Source organism: Cavia porcellus, unplaced genomic scaffold, assembly GCF_034190915.1.
Source record: "Cavia porcellus strain 051 isolate PalLab524CR breed Dunkin Hartley unplaced genomic scaffold, mCavPor4.1 scaffold_11, whole genome shotgun sequence".
Classification (NCBI taxonomy): Eukaryota; Metazoa; Chordata; class Mammalia; order Rodentia; family Caviidae; genus Cavia; species Cavia porcellus.
In genome coordinates, this window is record NW_026947494.1 from 54,615,351 (window position 1) to 54,633,419 (window position 18,069).

General features: G+C 32.3%; 1 protein-coding gene across 10 annotated transcripts in view; it reads left to right on the forward strand.

Annotated features, from left to right (window-relative positions):
- The window catches only part of Erbin (erbb2 interacting protein), a 115,717-nt gene that overhangs the window by 61,030 nt on the left and 36,618 nt on the right, over positions 1 to 18,069 (forward strand). For all 10 annotated transcript variants that reach the window (XM_063258261.1, XM_063258265.1, XM_063258264.1 and 7 more), the window contains 8 exons: positions 2,244 to 2,307; positions 4,485 to 4,559; positions 5,331 to 5,475; positions 6,654 to 6,726; positions 7,329 to 7,458; positions 7,738 to 7,853; positions 9,236 to 9,305; positions 14,301 to 14,400. In XM_063258261.1, the coding sequence (XP_063114331.1) occupies positions 2,244 to 2,307; positions 4,485 to 4,559; positions 5,331 to 5,475; positions 6,654 to 6,726; positions 7,329 to 7,458; positions 7,738 to 7,853; positions 9,236 to 9,305; positions 14,301 to 14,400 (773 nt within the window). The remainder of the gene's footprint in view (positions 1 to 2,243; positions 2,308 to 4,484; positions 4,560 to 5,330; positions 5,476 to 6,653; positions 6,727 to 7,328; positions 7,459 to 7,737; positions 7,854 to 9,235; positions 9,306 to 14,300; positions 14,401 to 18,069) is intronic.

The window sequence follows — 18,069 nt, forward strand, 5'->3', positions numbered from 1 at the left end:
ATTATCAGTACAAATTGATGGGTTTGTATTTTCATTATATGGAGCTAACATTTTATTTATCCATCACTAGTTAGCACTTGGATTTTTCCACTCTTAGGTGGTAATAAGTAATCGAAACAGTTTTTATGTAGAAATACTTTTCGTGTTGCATATATGTAGACATAACAGAGTCTTTGATAATGGTTTTTAGGAGAGATACTGTTGGTATTTTCTCCTTTAATTAGGATGCTCGATCTTATTCTAAGATGAAATTGTACCTCTGAGATTTCTGAAGTACAGTAGAACCAAAGTTGCCGATATTAGGTACCAAGAATTGAAGAGAAAATGTTTTGTTGTTATACAGTATTATTTCCTCTTCTCTATTATATATCTGTGTGATTCACATTTTCCTAAATTTTTCTTGTCTCTTTTCTTTTTTGAGGCAGGATCTCACTGTGTAGTGCAGGCTGACTTTGGACTTATTTTGTATCCTAGGCTGGCCTTGAACTAATACTGATCCTTTTGCCTCACTCAGCTTTTTGTGTGCTAGGGTTACATGTGTGCACTGCTACACTCAGCTCCTAAATCTTTTATTTAAAAAAAAACTTTTCTAGGACTCTGTAATTGAACTTGTAAAAATATGTTGCTTTTCATTTTTGTGTCCTCACCTAAAATTACTAGCTTTATTTTTATAAATTGCTCCCATTGTTATTATGTGTTTAATTACTATGTGTGAATTTTCTTGTCATTATAGCAGTATTAAACCAAGAGAGATGTATTATTGCTTTGCTCTTTTAGTTTTCTCCCATGAAGTATGTCCTTACATTGTTTTCTTGAAAAAAATGGAGAGCTCTCACTTTTAACAGCACATATACATATTAATATTGCAACAATACAGAAGGCCCTGCCAACTGTGACATGCAAATCTGTGAAATGTTCCATCTTAAAAAAAAAAAGCTGGAGAAATGTTTCGAGTTTTATTTTACTTCTATGATTTTTTTCTTTTTTTTTTTATCTTTTTCATTTTTATCGGTACCAGGGGTCGAACTCACAACTGCCTGCTTGCAAGGCAGGCGCTTATGCCGCTGAGCTAAATCCCCAGCCCCAAGTTTTATTTTACTTCTAATTTGCTAAATATTCAGAAATAATTTGTTTTCTTTTGTCATGATTTAAGGTGATCTTGCATTTTGTATGAAATTCATTTGCAAAATAGTAACATAGGAATGTAACATGCTAGCAAAATATATTTCATCATTTCTTAATAAAGTTATTTGTGTACAATTTCTTATCTGGGTACTTAGTATCAATGTATTAAGTAATAGATTTTTCTAAAAATAGCAGTTTAAGAGCATAGGTAAACCATTTGAATTAATTAGTTTTTAAATGTTATTTTTGTTGAAGAAGAAAGTACAATGTGATTTATTTCATTACCAAACAAGTTCATTTTTTTCTGGTTCTCATTACAGGGAAGTACTGATATTAAGTGGGATGTTTAAAATGGTATATTATTGCTTTAATTTAAAATATATAATTTTATTTGTGAATTTCAAAACTTTTTTGAATATTACAAGATTTAACTGACTATATAAAGAACAATATAACATTTACTGGTTTCATTGTTTTGTTTTGCAACAGGATCTCACTATGTAGCAGACTGTCCTTGAGCTTACTGTGTAGCTTAGACTGGCCTGGAACTTGAGGCAGCTCTCTTGCATCAGCCTCCCAGGTGCTAGTATTGCAGGCATGTGCCACCACAGTCAGCTTACATTTACTGTTTTTAGCATTTTTTAAATTTTCAGAGTTACATTTATCTCGAAATTTTATAATACATGAATCGTATTGAAAAAGCCTCGGGTGTCTTAACTCATTATCTGACTTAAACCATATAAAAATTTGTTCTAATAAAAAAAAAAAGAAAATCCCACAGTTCATATTCTAGCCTTTGGGTATAACTATTACAGTTGCTTAAGAATAAAAATTAGAAGACTGACCAGAAGTCAAAATTAGTAAATAATTGATAAATCTTTTTATTTTTGCACTGGGGATTGAACTGAGGACCTTGCGCTTGCCAGGCAGGTGCTTATGCCACTGAGCTAAATCCCCAGCCTGATAATTCATTTTATATAATATTTCTCTTAACATTTTTGTCTGTGTGAAAACTTGTATACTTCATTACATAAATGCATTTTTTAAAACTGTGTATTTTGAAAGCTGCTTTGCAATACTTTTATGTAGTTAATTCTTTATTATTCCATTGTAAATAGAACCATGAACAGACTGACCCAGCTGGAAAGACTAGATTTGGGAAGTAACGAATTCTCAGAAGTGGTAAGTTCTCACCAAATTCATTAGTCACAAGTTTTGTATATGAGCAAACACAAAATGTGAAAATGGTAGAATTTTTCTTAGAATTTTGGTTAAGGTTTATACTGTTTTGACGTATATAATGTAAAAGGTTCTTAATCTGAATTTCTGGACCAGTATAAAAACTAACTAGGAAAATCTGACAGAGGGAGATACTATAAAATAAATGAGAAGTTCAGTGATGAGATACCTAGAGGCTTTTTAGCCGAGGAACCAAAGTTTGATAGATTATAGGTGAAAAACTTCATTTAGAATGCAGCAGAGGTGGGTGTAGTGCACGCCTGTAACCCCATCACTTGAGAGGCTGAGGCAGGAGGATCTCTGTACGTTCAAGACCAGCCTGTACTTCATAGGGAGACCTTCTTCAAAGCAAACAAAACAACAAAAATATACACACATACATACATACATCTGAGGTAACACAGTTCCACATCACTACTAGTGTTGTAGTTTGTGAATTATATTCAGTGATAAGATACTTCTCTATAATTACACTTAACAGCTAAAAGGAAAAATCATGGAATGAAACAACAGGTAGTTTTGAGTTTGTATTCACACTCATCAATTGGGTTTATGCTTTGTACGCAAAGAGCAGTTTGATGGTCCATCTAAAAAAATGGGAGTATATGCAGGGCTGGTCTTGAATTCTCTGTGTAGTTCAAGCGGGTCTCGAACATATGGCACTCCTCCTGCCTTAGTTTTTGCAGTTCTGTGATTATAAGCATGTATCATGCCTGACCAGAATTTTTTGAAGAGGGGAACAGAGTCTCACTAGTTTAGGCTGGCCTTGAATTCACTGTATAGCCAGGCTGGTTTGAACCTATGCTAATTCTCCTGCCTCAGCCCACTGAGTGCTGGGATCACAGGCATGCCCCACCAAGTCTGGCCTGGCCAGAATTGAAGTTTCAAGTTAAAATTTTTAAAATTACAAATTTAAATTTTACTTTTGGTCTTCAAATTGTGACAGCTTTCAAATGATAAAAAGAATTTCTAAGAAAAAATAAAAAATTTCTTAGTACTATGTTACAATAGTGATTTGTATTGCTAGTATAATGTGTATTTCAGCTGCAGTCCGTGGAAGATAGTGGCACTCTTGAGGTGTATTTTCTCTGCCTTTTCATATTCTTTCATATTCTTTGTGATGTTTAAACTGAAAATAATATCTGATGTATTTCACTGTGTTTACAGTTTTTATTTCTCATGAAAGTATGTACCTTAACAATTTTGGTCTTTCAGCATTATATATTTTTTAAAAACTAAGTGTAATTAAAACACAAGACAGTTTAACCACAAAAGGAAATTTCTTTTAATCCTAGTTATATATGGAATTCTTTCTTCTATTATTATGTTAACAGTAAATTTAAATAACGTGACTTTTCTGTATGCTTTGTGTTATTATGGTACTTAGATGTGATAATTCTTTTTGCCATTGTATGGTCACTAACAGTAATCCTTCAATGGAGACGTTTAAATCTTTACCTTCAAAAAGCCAGTGGCCAAAAGAAAATTTTCTCTCCATATCACTATTTATAACACTTGGATTAGTTTTAGCTCTTTTAACACTGCATCACAAAGAATTTTTCTCTATGTAATTAGAATTGCTTCTAGGGTTTGTCACTGAATGTTGTTGTCATGTGGTTATGTCTTTCCTCATTTACCTTTCCCTTATTACTGGGTTTAGGATGGAGGTTTCGTTTTCACTGTTTCTTTATTAATGTCACCAGGAACAACAGCTTTTATAATTTTCCTAAGATTTTCTAAAAGATTATATCTTTTATTGATAATGAATGAGATCCTTGTTTAATTGTACACTTTTGAGTATGGGATATATCTTTATGAACTGTATAATACATGATTATATTGCATAGTCCAAAGCTTAATGAATTTTATGTAATCCATATTATAGCATGCCTATGTTTAATTTCTTCTTTAATCTTATTGTAACTGTAAAGCAGTGAAAAGGCTTGCATTTTAGTTATGTATCACCATCCCTTTTCCTCTTTTATTTAATGTTTTGAAACTAAAGATGAACATTAGAAATTCTCAGGGCTGCTTTTGCCAGATTAATATACAACTTCACAAATAATTAATTAAGTAATTAATCACATAAATTGACTGGATTTTCCCTTCTATCCAATTAGCCTGAAGTACTTGAACAACTAAGTGGATTGAAAGAATTTTGGATGGATGGTAATAGACTGACTTTTATTCCAGGGGTATGTAGATGGAATTCTAAATGACTTCACTTTTGCTGTCTCTCCTTTGAAATGCTGAACAATGTATTTTAATTAGTTAGAAAATAGATTTTAGCCAGGCATGGCAGTGCCTGCCTGTTATCCCAGCATTCAGAAGGTTAAGGCAGAAAAATAATTTCCGACCGTCCTAAACTACATAGTGACAGCCTGTCTCAAAAAAGAAGGGGGAGGGATCATGTAATTCCTTATTAAACAGAAACAAAATATGTATTTTTTAGGGGGTCTTGCTGTGTAGCCCAGGCCCATCTCTGTCTGTCTGTTCTTTTTGGTACTGGAGATTGAACCCCAGGCCTTCGCACTGAGCTATACCCCCAGTCCTTTAGGTCCTTTAATGATAGTATCTGACTGAGTTGCGCAGGCTGGGCTTGAACTTGGAATTCTTTTGCTTCAGCCTCTCAGAACCTTGGGGTTACAGTTGTGCCCCACAATGCCTAGAAAACTAAGATAATTTTTGCCAACTTCCTGTTTTATCAGCTGGTAAATTATATACTCCATATAATCCCCTTATATTCTATTTCCGTAGAAAATGATGGAGAGCTAAATTCCCAAAGAAAAATATATGTCCTTTATCACTTTGAGAGCCTAAAATTACAAGAATTCTTAGCTTTGTGTGGCATTTAAAAAACCATTTGAATTCTCTTGTGTAAACATTTAATTATGTAAAATGTATTAGATTTGTTATTTAAAACTTTCCATAAATTACTTGATAATTATATTTTTTTAAACTTATAGTTTATTGGTAGTTTGAAACAGCTCACATATTTGGATGTTTCTAAAAATAATATTGAAATGATCGAAGAAGGAATTTCAGCATGTGAAAACCTCCAAGACCTCCTATTATCAAGCAATTCACTTCAACAACTGCCTGAGACTATTGGTTTGTATTGGTTTCAAATTTATGTAATTTTTATTAAAGTAAATTTAAGTCTTCCATATAAACTCAAATTTTGTTTGTTATAAGATAGTTTTACTATATTACCATGGAAAAACAATCTTAGTTGAAGTTTTCCTTATGTGATGAGCTATATTATTTATTCCTTTGGTAATGCTACTGTATGTGTGTGTGTGTGTGTGTGTGTGTGTGTGTGTGTGTGTTGTTTTGTTTTATTTTGCTTTTTAATCATGGAATTGAATCCAGAGGCACTGGGCTACATTCCTAGACCTTTTTAAGATTTTATTTTGAGACAAATTCTTCCTGAGTTGCTCAGGCTGGGCTCGAACTTGAGAGCCCACTGCTTTAGAGGCATGTGATCTCACACCTGACTGTGATACTGTTTTTTATATACACTATGGAAATTCGTTTTTTATAATTATAATCTCTTTTTAAAAGATTTGTTTTTAGTATTTAACCATAGCCTTGATTTTCAATCCTTTTTAATATTCATAGACAAGAAAATAGACTCATCAAATAAATCCTGAGAGATCTACAGTTACTCAGCCTGTATTTCTGAAGTTGCTTATTTGATGAACTATTAAGGGAATTGTTTGGATAAAAAGACTAAAGTAAATCTTGTCATCTTTATGATGCTTGAATATGAAAACTTAAGAATATTTTTACTTACTTTCTTAGTTGAATTCCATAATTGATTTAAACTGCATTTTGCAAATTCATTAGAATTCCACTTCATTCTAATTTAATCAACACTTTAAATTTTTGAATTAAAATATTTTACTGTTAATTATTTGTATATGTAGTGTAGTTTGTTATACAGCTATTAACAACCTTAACTACCACTTTTTAATCTCTTAATTCATTAGCTGTCTGTGCTGTGGCATAGGAGAAGGGCTAAAGTAGTGGGCACTGCAGACATAAGGTCCCTTTTCTTATGAAGCTCATATTTTAGTGAGGGTTAATAAAAACAAACATGCACTATTAAAAAGTGACATATAGATAAGTTGAAAATGTAGGTTAAGGTAACAGTTGAATGGGTTTGGAGGTGATGGCTCTTTGAGAAAGGTTGGTTGGTAAACTCAATTCTTGTCACATGTAATGTGTCTCTATTGATTCTGTGGATTTGAGTGTACTTTGAGCTTAAAATTGTATATTCTCAATAGGTTCACTGAAGAATGTCACAACTCTTAAAATAGATGAAAATCAATTAATGTATCTACCAGATTCTATAGGAGGGTAAGTTTTTTGCGGAAGTATGTATGTAGATCATTGAAAATTTTACTTTTAGTCCAGTGTGGTGTATATATTTCCAGATACTTGCATAAATAATGTCTAAAGGAAATTTTACAAATATTTAATCAAGTAATTTATAAACCTATGGGTATTTTTTAAATTTTATTTTTAAAAGATAGTAAAATTAAACAACAGCAGATCATAAGATAAAAATATAAGAGAGATTTCAAAGCAAGATATCCAGAGATCTTCACTGTCTATCATATTGTCTCTTGTTTCTGTATTTTTATCATAGTAACACTCCTTTTTACTTTTGGTGAAATTTAGGCTTTTTTTAGGAGGGGGTGAAATTTAGTTTTAGGAAGTTTCTTTCTTTTTTTTTTTTTTTTTTTTTTTTGTCTTTTTCGTTTTTTATCAGTACCAGGGATCGAACTCACAACTGCCTGCTTCCAAGGCAGGTGCTTATGCCGCTGAGCTAAATCCCCAGCCCCAGTTTTAGAAAGTTTCACTAGGCTTGTTAATGTCAAGTCAGATATTGATATGTTCTTAAATTTTTATTACAAAGGAAATTGTGCTTTTAATAATGTGTTCTCATGTAATTAAAGGTTAATGTCAATAGAAGAACTGGATTGTAGTTTCAATGAAATTGAAGCTTTGCCTTCATCTATTGGACAGCTTAATAACATAAGAACTTTTGCTGCAGATCATAATTACTTACAGCAGCTACCCCCAGAGGTATAGTACTTTAAATTTGTTTCAGATTGTTGTCTTTTCGTCTTTTTCCAGTTGTCTTTATTGATATCCAGATTTCTTTGTAAAATAATTCTTTTCTGAGTAATAGTTAAGTTAGAACATGTACCTAAATCTTTTCTTTGTACCTGAATATTAATTTAAAAATGAATAAGCTTATTCCTTTATAAAGTCAAAGAATAATTTTTCCCAACTTTTAAATGTTATTATGTTTATTTAACTGTAGGCCAAATTTTTTATCCCCAATTTGTATTTCTGTTTCAGATTGGAAATTGGAAAAATGTAACTGTGCTGTTTCTCCATTCTAATAAACTTGAGCTACTTCCAGAGGAAATGGGTGATATGCAAAAATTAAAAGTCATTAATTTAAGTGACAATAGGTTTGTAATTCTTATCTTCATCTGTTGGTTGTAGATGATATTGACTGAATGGAATTAAAGTTTCATATGATATGTTTCAGAATACCTAATGTTATTCCTCTTTTCATATATATTTTTAAGATCCTTTTTAAATAGAATGGATCTAACTTACCTGATGTTAATTATCATACTGTGGTTGCTATTCATTTTTGGTTAACTTAGTATACCATCATTATTCTCTTATAATAACCTTTTTTATTCCTGATGTCAGATCTTTACCTTAATACAGCTATTGAACAAAACAGGTTTAGAATCTCATGTGTTTCTTATATTCCTCTTGGCAAAGTTATGCTCTCTTACAAAGCTCAGGCTACAAACTAAAATGCGTAAAAGAAAATTAAAATTGCTAAATACCTTTTCTGAAGGTAAAAATGCTAAAAAGAAAGATAAAACACCATGTCTCTCTTGCAGGGTTTGTTTTTTTTTTTTTTTTTGTTTGTTTGTTTGTTTTGTCTTTTTCCTTTTTATCCGTACCAGGGATCGAACTCACGACTGCCTGCTTGCAAGGCAGGCGTTTATGCTGCTGAGCTAAATCCCCAGCCCCTCTTGCAAGGTTTTTGAAACAACTCTGTGAGATAGTAAAACAGGTATTCCCACTTTAGGAAAAAGTTAACCCTCCTATGTATGGTGACTCATGTTGGCGGTAAGGTGGAACTTTTAATTAAACCTGTTGTTTTGACTGGTTAACAGAGTATTCTGACATACTTTACTTAAAAAGAGCCACTAGTTTATTAAAGCCTTGTTGGCAGCCTAAGATTGCAAGTTTGTGTTAGACTTTTAAATAGGGTACTATTTCACTTAGCATTCTAATAAGCAGTTATCTTACTTTTTAAATTTATTATAAAATAGTCCTTATTGATTATACTGGTTAAACACAAGTTCAAAAAATACAGAGCAGTGCAGTTTTTGTAAGAAAGTATCTCTAAAAATTTGTTCACTCTACATACAAATAAAAAATAGCAGTTTTATGAGACATCATTTAATGTATCCTTTTTCTGTAAGGCAAGAACATTTGTTATTTTTGTAACAATTTTTGAAGTTACTAGATAATCCAAAATTTCATTTATATTGTTTCATTTAAGGAGTTAATATTTAAAAAACTTAATATTTTGCTTTGTGTCCTATAAAAAGACCTATATTGGAATTTTTCTTTAATGCTGTTAGTGATACCATTATATAGCATTTTTTCAGAAGATTGTTAGATTTAGTTTTTATCAATTTTATTTTTGTGATTCTGGCCTCCACATGCTGAGTGAGTGCTCTATCACTGACCTATACCTCCAGCTCCAAATTTTACTCACTTTAAAGAGTTGTTTGATTTTTGTTTATATTTTTTGCTACAGATTAAAGAATTTGCCATTTAGCTTTACAAAGCTGCAACAGTTGACTGCAATGTGGCTCTCAGATAATCAGGTGAGCATTCTTATTTTGTAATGTATTAGAATTTCATTCGTGTTATGTAATTCTGCATCTTAATTTTCACAGGACCATTTAGAGGTCCGCCAAAAAAGATGTGTCCACACTTAAGCAGTTACCATACTAATAATGTCAGGAAGCTAATGATCACCACTTGGGAGTATCTTTGTAATTATAGAAGCCAAAAGTAGCTTATATTAATGACATGATATCTCAATAAATTTAACATTAAAACATTTGTTTTTCTTGATGTATACATTTTTGTGTGTATATATGTATAAAATAGCATAATTCTTTTTTACAAAGATGGTTAAAAATAGTTAATCCTGTAGCGCTTGCCTATTCTCTATAAAACTGTAGATTAGAAAGTCAGATGCAATATTGTATAATTTAATATACTTGCAGCAGTTTTTAAGAATGCAGTTTGAGTCATTGTAGTTTGGGTTGTTTTTTTTTTTCTTATTTTTTATTTTTGCTCAGAGTAAACCCAGGGCCTCAGATATGCTGAACAAGTACCCTAACCCAGAGTTACATCCATTACCAATACATTCCCATTTCTGCCTTTTTTTTGAGACAGAGCCTCACTAAATTGCCCCAACTGGCCTCAAACTTACAATCCCGCTAGCCTCAGCTTTTTGAGATTACAGATGTGCACCACCATGCACAGAATGCGGTGTTTTCTGTTGTAGACAGCATGATGCTCCATAGCATTCTTTTATTCCCCCTCTCTAGTCGGTATTTTTTTATCCTTTAATCACTGTATCCTGATTCACTCTCCACTACAATTCCTGGTAACCACTATGAGTTTCTATGAGTTCTCCTGTCTTTGATTCCACACGTAAATGACATCATACTATATTTGTCATCTGTGTCTGGCTCATTTCACTTAGCATAATTTATTCATATTGTTGTAAATGACAGGATTTGCTTGTTGAAGCTGAATAATATTTTAATGGGTATATATTTCATATTTTCTTTACTCAGTCATCCATTGATGAACACTTAGATTGATTTCTTATCTTGACTATTGTGAATAATATTGTAGTGAACACAAGAGCACAGATATCTTATTGACATGCTGATTGAATATTTTTGGATATGTATCCAGCAGTGAGGTTGCTGAATCATATAGTAATTTTTTGTTTTGAGGACCCTCTATTCTGTTTTCCATAATGACTATTAATTTACATTGCTACTAGCATTTGCAAGGGTTCTTGGAATATATAATCTGTTGAAGTTTTTTAATTAACAAGTTAATGTTTACTCTTTGACTTTAAGCAGTACTTCATAATAATTTATCTAAAGCTGTATTTTCCAGGATTTGTATATACTAGTCTCATTACCTTCAACTGTAGCTGTTCTTGAATTCTCTATTTTTTAGAGTTTTTAAAGAAGGTAATATCTTCAGAATATAATTTAGGAAATACAGAAGGATTTTTAAGCAACATTGAAAAGAACCCTTCTGAAGTACTACTAGTATCACTATTCAAGTACAGAAGTATAAATCAGTATTGTATAAAGTTGTTTCTACTTTGTTCAGCTGTGTGACAAAGAGAAAGCGCACAGTTGGAAGATCTGCACTGTCTTTGCCAAGTCAGGTGTAAGGAAAGGATAAAACAGAAAGGAGCTATTGTTTATTGACAAGAAAATGGTTGAAATAAGATGTAGTATAGTAAACAGGGAAGCAAGGACAAGAGCCAAATAATGGAGAGAATGTTAAAAGGTCAAGGGAGTACCAGTCTTGGTGAAGGTGATCAGCAAGTGTTGCACAAGCAGTGGTATAGGAGAGGTGCATTGTGTCTGGTACCATACTTTGATGGTTTTTCTTTGACTTTGGAGCCTCTTTTAGAGAACTATTTCCTCTTTCTGTGTCTTATGTAATAGTACTCTTCGTGGTACTTTCCTTCTGAGTTATTTTCTATATCATTATTTCAGACAATATCCTTGTCCCAGTGTTCATACCCAAACTTCATTCATGTAGCTTAATGCCTTATTAATGTTGCCACCTAGATAATTCAGCCAGCCTAAAATTGAGCATACCATCTTCCTTCCCAATACTTTCTTTTCTGGATTATTTAGCTCAGTAAAAAGTACTTGATGGAGGCATAGACATGGAAATGTAGTTTAACTTCTGTTTATCCCTGTATTTAGTTCAATTTATCACCAATAGCTCATGTTTATTTCACTTCACTGCTGCTTTCTTAAATACTGTCTATCATCATCTTTCATTTAGACCTGCCCTGTCTAATATAAAGTAGCCACTGGTGTCATTTAATTGATCCAAATTGAAATGTATTAAATAAAATAACATGGTGGATTTTTATATCCTTATAGCTTTATTTTATTTCACATAACATGTTAAAATTATAATATTTGACTAGAGTTAAATGCTTTATTAACTTCAGCCTTTGCCTTTTAAAAAAGTAGAAAATCACAAACTATTCATGATTTGAATGTTTGTCTCTTGTTACAGTTCTAATAGACAATGCTGATTAAACTATTAAGATAGATTTCCAACAGGTCATCTATGCCTACAGTGTTGCCCACAGTTCTAAACCTTTAGCATCCTAAATCTAATCTGACTCACTGTAACTGAAGAACCTTCCATCTTATCCCAGCATTAACCTATTTTAAATATTTTCACAGTTTTCTTATTCATATCATATGCCTTAAGACTCTTGGTTGAATGTAGCTGCAGCAGTACCCTTTACACCTATAGTCTCATTTCACCAAATGAGTTCTCTCTTGAAACATTCTTTGCCTTTTTACCTGCTGTATTTTCTTTTCCTCATCTTATACTTTTTTCCAGGATTTTTTCCCTAATCATTTAAGCTATGTGAATACTTCCCTCTGTGTGTTCTCTTAGCACCCTGTACCTTGCCTGCCCTGTAATTGCACTATATCACAATTGCATACTATCTTTTGTTACCTAGCTTCCCATTCACATACTGTAAACTCTACAAACTCAATAAAAATATTTATTTTGTTCTCTTCAATACCCAGGGTCTGTCATAGTGCTTCAATAACAAAGGCTCTGAGTAAATATTTCCTAAATGAGCTATTTCAGATTTTAAAGAAGTACTTACAGATTATGTTCTTAAAAGTAGTGAAATATCTGAAATTAAATAGGTTTAAAGAACAGTAGAGTTAAGTATTCAAGGCAATGTCTCCATAAATAATTCTTAACTCCTTTCTGTATCCTTGTACTCCATAAATAATAGGTGACTAGGTTATTTTTAGAACACCTTTATTGAAATATATAGTTCCTATGCTATAATCCACTTGTATTAAAGTGTATGATTTTCAGTATATTCACAGAGTTGTGAAGAGCTCTTGGTGGTTAATTTTAGAATATTTTCTAGGGGATTAAACTTTAAATACCTCTCATATAATTTTGATATTCTCATTTAAAGGAGACTTTTTTTTCCTTCTCACAAGTCTGTGAGAAGGACTTTCACTTGCTAAGAAACCACTTGACTAAGAATATAGCTGTGTTGTCTACATTTTGTGTTTGTTGAATTACCCATGACTGTTGAAAGATTTTGGCTAAAAGAGATGGGAATACAGGTTGAGTTTCGCTTATATAAAATACTCGGAATTAGAAGTATGTCAGATTTTGGTTGTTTTTTTTCCAGATTTTTGCTTTTTTACAAATACAGAGTAAGATAGATGTCTTGGGGATCTAAGTCTAAACCTATAATTTACTAATGTTCCATATATACATATTTTCTACACAAAGCCTGGTAGTAATGTTATACAATATTTTTAATAATTGTGTGCATTTCGACCATGACTTGTCACATGATGTTGGATATGAAACTTTCCACTTAGAGAATTCTTGTCTGCACACAAAAAATATTAATGGTTTGGGAATATTTGAAGATCTTTAAATTAGGGATGTTCAACCTGTAGATGGTTACTTCCAAGAAATCAACAGATAAGGAGAACAGGAATTGAATTTAGAGGAAAGGGTTATATACCTCAAAGGAGCAGAAGTTTAAATTTCTGGGTAATAGGAGTAATAATCTCAGGACATTGTAAATGCTTCCCTTATCTCCTAAATAAATAGATAATAATCAGCCTGTGTTAGGGGTTCAGGCAAACACAATCTTAGGGAAAGCAATAGAGGTTACCACTTCCATTATCTGAGGAAGTCAATTTTGAGATTATTGGACAAGAACAAAGTTTTGAAAAGTTAAGGAATAAGATCAGAAGAATTTACTGCTTATTATGTTTTCACAAGAGTACTTCCAAAGAATTAGTATAGTATTAGAGGGAAGAATTGGATAGATTTCTATTTGCCTGCAGTCCAAGAAGGCTTCTATTGGTAGGAATTTACATGAATAGGTTGGAAAAAATAATTTTTATATTAAGAAATAAATTTATAACATTTATTAACTAGTAAGAAAAGAAGTCTCAAGAAAAATGAATTTCAGAATACCTGAAGGCTTCACAAAAGTATTTGTTTGTACCAGTAATGGAGACAAGTGGGGAGGAGAGCTAAGCAGGTTACAACTTAATAATTGTTTTAAACACTCTTTTTTTAGCTTCTAACTACCATAAACCCTTAGATAACTACACTAAACCTTCCAAATGTTTTTTTTTTTTTTTTTCCTTCAAAAACATCTTTGCAAAAGGGAATACTAGAGAGGACAAAATAACATAAATTGGAAAGACATGTTTTATAACTTTTTAAATTAAATCACTGTGCAGTGAATAATTTCTTGGATTGTAGGTATTTTTGGTATATGATGAGCTCTTTAAACTATTCATATTTCCATGATAATTGTGATATACTGTGAATTTGCCTTTATACTAAAAACTAAATTTCTTTGTGTTTTTCTATGGTCCCAGATGAATGTATAAAGTGTTATGGTTCATACTTAAATTGGTTTTCTTCATCTATATCCTGAATAATTATTCAGAGTAATTGCTGGATATGTACTTGCTTAAGGGCTGTCAAAATTTTTAAAATTTATTTTCTTTTCCTAGTCCAAACCCCTGATACCTCTTCAAAAAGAAAGTGACTCAGAGACTCAGAAAATGGTGCTTACTAACTACATGTTCCCTCAGCAGCCAAGAACTGAGGATGGTAGGAATTCAAGAATTTCTTTTCTTTTTAAAATAAATACAAACTAATTTCAAAGGTTTTTTTTAAAACTAATTTAGTGGAATCTTTGAATTGGTCAAAAATTTCTCTAAAAATATGTGAAAATAAGTTAACATGGTTACAGATGCTTAAATTTACAAGTGTAAATATAGCATATTCTTCTTTAATTTCTTTCAATTGTTAACTTCATCAACTGTAGTTCTCCCTATTTAAAATCACATTTAGCTAAATGTTAGGAATGCATGCTGCATTATATAATGAGATGTATTAAGCCAAGAAACACTTTGTTTACTTCTATTACAAACTTCATACTGCTCTTGGAATCTATGGAACTCTGACTATAAATATTACTGCTAACATTTTTTTCTACATTTTTCCCAACAAGGAAGAATACACTCTTTACTACTAGCCACAAATATTTTGGGGGGATTATAGAATGAAGACTAAGGTATTGTTTCTAATGTTATGTTATACTCTGTGTGTAACATTTTTATATTATACTTAAAATACATATATATGAATTCTGACACCTGTGACAATATCTATGGTCTAAAGTTGTTTATAAGTTGCCCAGTCGTTAGCTGGGCATTATTGTGCATTCCTGTAACCACTACTCAGCAGGATCACTATGAGTTCAAGGTCAGCCTGAACTACATCTCAAGACTGTCTCAAAGAAACACCCCCACCCTGCTGCCAAGAAAAAAAGAGTTCACTTTATTGTACAACTTTGAAGACAAAAATGCGAATCAGTCGTTAGTCTTTATGAAGTATGCTATGGACTAGTTAGGTGAGTTCTTAAGCTTGCTTCCTTATTTTGAAGCAGGGATAGCAATCCCATTTGAGTTTTGTTTTTGTTTTTGAGACAGGATCTTGCTTTGTAGTTCAAGCTTTCTTGAACTCACTATGTAGTCCAGGCTGACGTTGAACTTGTAACCATTTTCCTACCTCAACTCCCAAATGCTGGGACTACAGGCATGAGTCACCATGTCTGGCTAGCAATTGCATTTGAACACAACCATATTCACTCATTTACATATTGTCCATGATTGTTTCTAGGTAGAGTGGTAGGAGAAAGTCTGTGGTCTAAAAATCCTAAAACATTCATTGTTGCCCATTTTCTGTAATAATTTGCCAAGAGAGGGCTGGGGACATAGCTCAGTGGCACAGGGACCAGCCTGGCAAGCACAAGGTCATGAGTTCGATCCCTGGAATCGTGCCTCCCCCCAATAATAATAATTTGCCAAGGTAAATTCATGTCTCTAAAAAAAAATTCTATTTCTTTGCCTTTAAGTATTTTAAACGTTAGCAGTTTGTCCTTCCACATAAAAGCATATTGTGTAGCTCATTGCATTATTACTTACAGGATGCTCACTCTTCCTTGGTATTTCCTCTAATCCAGAAATCATCTCTGTTGTCCAGAAATTGTCTTCACAGATAAAAATGAAAAATTAAGACTTGAGTCCCAGTGAATAAGGCAAACAGACAAAATTTTTCTTGGTGGATCCACGCATTTGCTTTTAATTCCCTTCACTTCCATAAGTGTCATAAGCGTAATTTACACATTTGTTTTTAATGTTTTAATTTCTCATGTAGAAAATTATTATTTGTGCAAGATGGTACTACAATGCTTACAGTTTAGAATTAGGTATACTATATTTTGTTATCACAGCTTTTTTCTGTATTTTACTATATTACTAAATATAGAGGTTAGAGATGGATTTAAGTATATGAAAAAGAAGTCTTGTAAATTGTTAAAGCTCCAATGAAGCTCTTTACTTTTGATATCTCATGAGTGTTTAAATTCAATGCAAAAGCTAAAGTTTTTGCTAGACTTGATCGTCACTACATATACCTGTGAAACAGTAACTTGAATCAGATGTATTCTTAGAAAGCAAAATGTTACAGAAGTTAAGTGAATTTGTAATTGCTTTTAGGTATGGAAACAAGTGATATGTTTATGGTCTAATCATTTCAAAGCTGTTTGCTTAACCTGCCATAAAATATAAGATGTAATAGATAGAATCAGACATAGAACTAAGCATTTTATATCTATAATTTCTTATCTTTATAATAATCTTCCAAAATAGATACTGTTAACAGCTGCCTTTTGGCTCACTAAGTGTAAAATATTTGTTATCTAAGGGCCAGGGATTTAGCTCAGTGGCATAAGAGCCTGCCTGGCAAGTGCAAGGTTGTGAGTTCAATCCCCAGTATTCAAAATAAAATAAAATAAAATCAATGAACTGTAACATATTTGTTATCTGATCCCTGACAGTAAAGTTGTCCTTACTCCTTTAGACTGTATTGATCATGATCTCCTTTATTGCTTCCCATTTTCATGATTCAAATCCATCTGGCCCATCTTTACCATTCTGTTAGCTTACTTTATTCACTTACTGTTCCTTCTTAAAAGGAATAATTCAGGTAAAAAATTTCTTTTTCCTGCCTGTCTGTTGCTTGCTCACTTGCTGTTTCTCTCTCTCTCTCTCTCTCTCTCTCTCTCTCTCTCTCTCTCTCTCTTTCTTTCTTTCTTTCTTTTTTTCTCTCTCTCTTTCTTTCTTTCTTTCAACTCGGCCTTTGCCTGAGCTACCTCCTCAGCCCATTTTTATTTTTTATCTTGAGAAAGGGTCTCAATAAATTGGTTGTCTGGGGCTCACATTTGCAATCTTCCTGCCTCGCTTCCAGAATGCCAGGATCACAAAAACGTGCCATCTCACCTAACTAGAAGTATATTCTGAGATTTGTTCTATTATGAAAAGGTCTGTAATGGGGAGTTTAGCAATACAGTTGGATATTCTGTTTACAGAATATATGTAATATACAGAATATATGAATATATTCTGTTGGATATTCTGATTACAATTAGGATATTCTGATTTCTCTTAGAATACATGTGCCACCTAAAGTATCTTACTTTTTTATAAGCAGAATATAGAACATAATACATTCACAATCCTGAATCAGAAACTACTTTTGGAGTGGCACATACCTTTAATCCCAGCACTCAGGGTGAGACAGAGAAATGGAATCCCTGTGAGTTTGAGGCCAGCCTAGGGTACGAAATGAATTCATGGGCCAGGAATATAGCTCAGTGGCACAAGAACCTGCCTGGGAAGTGCAAGGTCCTGGGTTTGATTTCCTGTACAAAAAGAAATTAAAAAAAGAGTTCAAAGCCAGCCTGAACTGCATAGTGAAATCCTGTCTCAGAAAGACAAAATAAAAAAAAAAAAAGGGAAGGAAACTACTTTTGTACAGTAAAGCAGGTGAATTTACTTCCAACTGCAAGAGAAACTTTTATCCCAATTTCTCTAAGAAATAGATTAATTAGATAAAACATTATTCTTGGATGCAGTTTTATACTGAGAGAAATGCACACACTGTTCACATTTACTTCAGTCTATTTTTACTTAGTAAAGACAGGTAAGATACTAGAGCTACATATTTAAATGTAGACTGTCTTACTCTCAAAAGTATATAATGATGAATTAATTTATAGAATATGAATAGGATTTGAGCCTATGTAGAAGAATTAGTCTCAAACATGCAAAAGGAAAAGTATATGTCCATATAAATTAAATTTTAACTGGGAAAACGATGTTAGTAACTGTGGGAGTTTTATTACTTTTCTTTGCACAGTGAGGTAAAAGAAAC